Here is a 6,603-nt window from a genome sequence, read left to right as displayed (position 1 = left end):
CTGTCGTAGCGCCCGTCAGTCGTCCCGCCGACGATGCCCACGCCCAAGCACTCTGACCTTTGAGCAACCAGTCCGAGTCTCAACCAGGGTCATTCAACGCCAAGAACCTCCAGATCCCGTCGTCTAGTGGGCCTCTCAACGCCCGGATTAGTCCAGCTTCGTCACGATTTCTCGCATCCTCTTCACGCACTACGGTGCCGAGGTAGACTTGAACTCTTTGGTGTCGAAGTGTTCTCCGTTCAGTATTTTCCCGTGAAGTTTCCACCGCCGTCAGAATTAGATTTGGTCAGGATTTTTTGCTTCTCTCTCTCTTTCTCGAGTGTATCGTCGCGACGCTAATTCGGATATTGATTTCGGTGCTTAGGCATCGTCGCGGTGGGGAAAGACAGTACTCCCGCCCACGATAAGGGACGGAGCTGCACCACCAGATTTTCATCGGTTTTAAATTCCGAATCCGTTCGTGTGATTTATGTGGCTGTTTTATCCCTCATCGTCCCTCTACCCGTAGTTTGCCCCGTCAACCCAATCGTCCATTCCTTCGTCATCCATTCCCTAGCCGATCACTACGTAGTCTTCCTACGTCAAATTGAAAACTGATAACATGGCGTTTGGCAACTGTAAATGAAACTCTGCAAGAACAGGGTTGAACAAATGATGGGTTTCTGTGCTTTTCAACTTGGAAAGTGGAGGCAGTTATATATTTAGACCGAGGCCATGTTGTTGACAGAGAAGCGGATCAAGTTCGCCCAAGACTTTAAGCTTCTGCTTGGTCCCTGTTACAATTATTCTGCATAATATTAATTTCCCCATTTTGAGAATCAACGGTGGGCAATGGGTCGACATACTTACTACTACGCCACATATTTTCATGGTTTTTGTTTGTTGTGAAAGACAAAGTCTTTGATGAAGGTTTTGTTCCCGTGGCATTCTTGTGGTTCCACATCGGGCTCGAACCCGTTGACAACAAAGAGAGTACGGCAGAATGTATCGTCTCCGGATTTGCCTTAAACGTATGAAGCCATCTGGTCCATTACTAGCGGTTCCCATTCACATCGTGCACATCGGCAGTTTTCTCCGTAATACCGCGCAGGTCTCCCACATATCAGACGAGCGAGATATTCTTAGTAATTATAATACTCCATACATTTACCTGTATCTTCTCCTCACCTATTTCCAGGAAGCTTCCTCTCGATGAAACTTCGGATTTAAGCAATATTGAGATACCGACATTGACGACGTTTAGCCCTACGTGTCACCTCCTCCATCCCTGATATTGATCAATCGCGGGTACCCCCCATACTATCCTTCTCGATCTGTCTCTATCTCGCTATTCACCACCTTAAAGTGTAGGAAAGAACGTTTGGTTGTGGCCAGCGACCACGTGACGCGGCGGGTCTACCGTATGAATAGGGACGTGATTACGGGCGGTGAAATCCATCGCCTTCAACTCCCATTCTTCTCGTCCACTCTGAAATTATCGTCCATCGACACTCTTTCTCTCACACTCGCTCGTTCTCATGCATTCTCCCCCTCTCTCGCTCGTCTGAACCACGGTGAGCTACATCCAGACTTGCGAATTTAATCAAAACAGACGCGTAGACGAAATCAATCAAAGTGGAAAAAAGACGAACGCAAGTACAAGAGAGCGCAGAGATCAGAGGCGTCCATACAGAAATACGAAAAGAAGATAGAAAAGAAGAAGAGGAAGAAGAAAACTGGTGAATTAGAGCAAGCCCAGGAACGCGAGCGCGGCCATCAGAAGGACCCCCCAGCCGGCCCTCGCCTGTAAGCCCGGCCCCGCCGACTTCGGCGCCGCTGCCGGCCCAGCCGACTTCGGACCTGGCGCCGCCCCCGGCGCCGCCCCCGGCGCCGCCGGAAGCAGCACGGTGTCGATGGAGAACAGGCCGAGAGGTGACGTCTCGTACAGCGCCTTGTTCACCTTCGCCGTTGAACCTCCCGCCAAAATATTAAAGTGGTCGTCAGCGGCGTGGACAGTCAACGTAGAATTGCCAGCCAGAGTTTGCACGGGGCTGCTCGCCGCCTTCAGCGTCGTCGAGTTGTAGAACTTGGGCGAAACGTGAAGAAGTAGCACTGCTGTCACCGTTGCCTGAGGGATAGAAGCCAACGGCAGAGTCTTATTCAGCTTCTCGAAGGCGCTGTCCGTGGGGGCGAAGATGGTGAGACCTTTTTTCAACTGCTCTCCAATGGCGTCGACGAGCTTTGCCTGCGTGAGCAGGCTGAGCAGCGTCTTAAAATTTCCTTCCTTCGTCAAGATCGCTACTGGGTCCGGCAACGCCGCCGGCGATGGCGCCGGGGATGGCGACTGAGCGCCGGCGAGCAGCGGCGCCGCTACCAGGAGAAGCGCGAAAGCAATAGAAGACGCCATAGCCGAAGACGAAGAAGGTGAGCTTCCAAGGCCCCAGCGGCCGCTTATATACACCGGCGGCTGTTTTTACTTCCTGTATTTTTTAATAATTTCCTCTTTGTATTGCGGTTTCCGTGCTGCTTCTGGTAGAAAGCGACTTGAAGGAAAATGAATATCCAAGATATTGCGTGGATATGCATGCCATCGCTCGTTTTCTTTGTTTTGATAAGTGTAGCGTAGGCGGCGCAGGAGGGTCCGAAGGTCATTTCTTAGTTGACAGCTGTGGTTGGCTGAGCTGTCCCTCACATGGGCTTGCGGTCAACGTAGCTCCACTTGATGATTCATAAGGACATGTTCTATCCATTTGTCTATGAGCCTGGTCAGGTTTCTGGGGACCTCATGAGTCATGGCTTTGAGATCATGATCATGATCATCATCAAGAAAATAATTTCACTAAAAGATAAATATAGTGGTGTTCAGATCTTGATCAGTGGTAAAAAATCTAGATAAGGGAATATGCAATCACAGATTCACTAGATCAATTTGATGTCCGTACCTTAGTTTCAGTGATCAGTAATCTGGAATTTCTATTATTTGGACAGATATTTATATTATTTTACTTCCCATGAAATAATTTAATTTCTGAGTTAAAAATCCCACAAGGAATTCACTTGGGTTTGTAGCAAAGATGGGACATGGCTTGTATCCCAGTTTCCAAACTTACCTGGGGCCCTAGACCCAATAGATAAATTTGACATCCGCACCCTATTTTCAATTGTCAGTAATCTGAATATCATAGTGTTCTGATCAGATCATTTTTTATTTTAACTCCCACAAAATGGAATAATTTCATTTCTGAGTTAAAAATCCTACACAGACCAATGATGTAGATAGGACTCACCCTTTGAACAGCATGCCTGTTTCATCCCTCCTAAGCCTGGGAAGTACAAATAACTTGTAAAGCGCTACAAATATGACCGATATAATTTTTTATAAAAGTCCATACAGGACAAATTGATATTTTTTTATATCAATCTCCCTCTCTCCATCTGACCCTCAACATTGAGTTCACTAAAAGATAATTATATATCGGAAATCTTTTCTTTGAAAACAAAACTTTGAATGTTGAAATGGATTCAAAAATAGAAGTAGAAATGAAGCTGCGTTTATTTTCACCACAAATTCATTCTTGTTACTTCATTCCATCAGTAGTAAGCAAATATATGGTAAAAACAATATTCTAACATATGTGATTTATCCAAAAATATTTGTAAAAATTTTCATTAGTATGTGGTAAGGGTAAAATCAATAGATAACAGGCAGTGAGATATAGTTTTTGTTAAAATATATGATTTTTTACAGGTGTTATAGTTCTATATTTCTCTATTAATATTTGGAAACTAATCCAAATCCTATTTACATCAATGTATTGTTGATCATATAGCCATTCATGTAAATGCGCTTCGGATAGAATGGGTGCTCTATGGAGAAGTAATTCATGTAATTGATATGTATAAACCCAGGGCCTCAATCAGGCTCATCAATTCCATAACTAGGTGGTCATTAGACCTGAGACACCAACAAAATCTTATAGATCACCTATGAGTCTTTAACCGTGCGTGTTTAATCAGTCTAGCTCTGATATAGCAACAAGTCTACAAAGGTTATTTCATGCTCCTGATAGGATCATATATCCTTGGTATGAAAGGAGATACTTGAGGATGAATACACATTGACCTCCCCAGTCAGGATTGAGGAAATATTAGGAAAAAGGAGTAATACAGGTAACTAGAATGACATTTTAGGATTTTTAGGATTAATCATACCCCATGTCATTTGGGAGACTTGCATGGATGAAGGATTATAGTAAAGGTTCCACGAAGGACAATGTAATCATCATAATCGTCGAGAGCACAAGGTCTGGCTTAGCACCCCGCACTGGAAAGTTAACCTATCAAGTGGGGCCCTTAATAAAGTTAAATAATATACATGTTGATAAAGTTAACTAATGAATTTGGTCAATCTATGGGACCTTTAACGTTATAAACTACACCCATACGTGGGCCAAGAATTTCACACGCATAATATATTTTTACGTTGGTAGATACTCATATTGTAAGTGCTCCTATTAAGGCCCCATAAAAACCAGGTGAGGCGCCCTCCCTGTCTTGTATTTTTCTAGTGCTACTATATGGCAAGATGATTCCAAGATTTTCAAGAGGTGAGGAAGTGAATCATGTGAAGATCCAATGTCCAAGGGATAATACAGAGAGACAGTAGAGTCTTGTTGCATGAATGACTTGAAGATACTGGTCTAAGGAACCAAAATTTTGTGGAATATATTATATGTAAGCTGTTTGGATCATTTGTAGTTTTTATAGATTCATTGTGAATTGATCTGTTCTATTTTTTTGAAAATATTTTTGGATTGTCAATCAAGTCCATGGAACCTAACAAAAAATGTGATAACACTACCAGCGCCACTATGGTAGATAGTTTTGTGCAGAGGAACATTTTTATATGGATATTAGCTAGCTGTTAAATGTGATTTATTCAGGAGGGAAATTTCTGTACGTCCAAGGTAGTAGATGACACAAAGCCTCATTTTTTCTTGGTAATCATTGGCCAAGTGGTGTACTGTCACCAGAAGCTCGATCAGCCTTTCTGTAAGCATTACCAAATAACATTGAAAAAAGTAATAACAGGGTCCACAAGGATTTTTTAAACTACATTAGCCAGAGGTAAGGCAAAATCAAAGATAACATTACAAATTATACATGTGCTCCAATGTATCATGCTATTTGATTTGATTCTATCTGATTGCAAGGCACGGATGACTTAAAATTAGAGATATAAAAAAATATAAAAAAACTTATTTCAATGTAGAGAAGGTCCAAACGTGCGACCAAAAATTTTTTGTGCGATTGTGCAGTGCGGTGTGATTTTCGCACCGCATGTCGCACAGATTATTCGCACATCGCACCGCACACGGCACAGACCTTTGTCGTTTGTGCGAATTTTCTGTAGACCCAAATGCATGATTTATTTTCTCTCTCGCTCTCTGTCGTTTTCTTCCTGTGAATTAAAGAAGATGACGACGATGATGATGGTGATGTTGAGGACCATGACGATGATCAGAAAAAGAAGGAGAACATGATGACCATGATGAACATTAACAACAACAATAACCAGCTAACAATAACGACGAAGAAAAACTCAATGTTCTCCATGGAGGAATTTCTCGTAAGCGAGCTGGGCAGCGAGAAGATCAACCGCAGCCGACCCCACAGACTTAAGCACAGTAATCTCCTCCTCTGTCGTCCTCCCAACCACAACCCCGCTCACCAAATCCTGCAGACTCCCCACCACGTCGCCCCGTTCCATCTCCCTGCTCGCAAAAGCCGCGACCAACTCCCCCACCTCCTCCATCGCCACGGCCGAGGCCCGCAAACACTCCCCCTCCTCACCGCCTCTCCATCGCACTCTCTCATCCCTTCCTTGAAGGAAACCACCAAGTCCAAATGAGCCCCAACCTTCAACTCTCTCCCCTTCACCAGTGCCACCTCCGACGTCGTCGTGCAGCAGACAATATCCGCCACCACCTCTCGGCGGAGCTCCGCTTCCGCCGCTACCTCCACTGTTAGAAACTCCTCCTCGTCCACGAGCCATGCGGCCAGCAGGCAGGCCTTGTCTGCCATGATAAAACTTATAACGATTTTGTGTGAATCTATGCGGTGTTCTGTGCAATTTTTTGCACAAATTCGTACTGCGCATTGCAGTCTCTTTCGTGCGATCAAAAATTCGCACAAACTGTGCGAATTTTTGCACCGCACCGCACGACCATCTCTAGAACTTTAATGTGTTCAACCAACTTTATTAATGATATAAAACAAAATACAAAATACTCATATTATGTGCTTGCATGATGAAGACTGCCCATTTACCTCATAAAATCAAATCACACAGAACGTTACAAAATCATGTGCTCCAATGTATCATGCTTATTTTAACTACATTAGCCAGAGGTAAGGAAAAATCAAAGATAACGTTACAAATCAAAGAAATAAGTTTTAAATACATGTGCTCCAATGTATCATGCGATTTGAGTTGATTCTATCTGATTGCAAGGCACGGATGACTTAAAATTAGAGATATAAAAAATATAAAAAACTTAGTTCAATGTGATCAACCAACTTTATTAATGATATAAAACAAAATACAAAGTACTCATATTATGT

General features: G+C 43.4%; 1 protein-coding gene across 1 annotated transcript; it reads right to left on the bottom strand.

The window, feature by feature from the left end:
* Nucleotides 1–1,577: 1,577 nt before the first annotated feature.
* LOC144700701 (fasciclin-like arabinogalactan protein 9) lies at nt 1,578–2,414 on the bottom strand. Its single transcript, XM_078572172.1, has one exon. The coding sequence runs from the start codon at nt 2,384–2,386 to the stop codon at nt 1,724–1,726; it is 663 nt and encodes a 220-aa protein (XP_078428298.1). The 5' UTR covers nt 2,387–2,414; the 3' UTR covers nt 1,578–1,723.
* Nucleotides 2,415–6,603: the final 4,189 nt, after the last annotated feature.

This window comes from Wolffia australiana, chromosome 3, assembly GCF_029677425.1.
Source record: "Wolffia australiana isolate 7733 chromosome 3, ASM2967742v1".
In the NCBI taxonomy this organism is placed as follows: Eukaryota; Viridiplantae; Streptophyta; class Magnoliopsida; order Alismatales; family Araceae; genus Wolffia; species Wolffia australiana.
This window is presented reverse-complemented; position numbering and strand designations above follow the sequence as displayed.

Coding starts and splice junctions, on each gene's coding strand:
- LOC144700701 (XM_078572172.1), bottom strand. CDS start 2,386: ATGGCGTCTTCTATTGCTTTCGCGCTTCTCCTGGTAGCGGCGCCGCTG.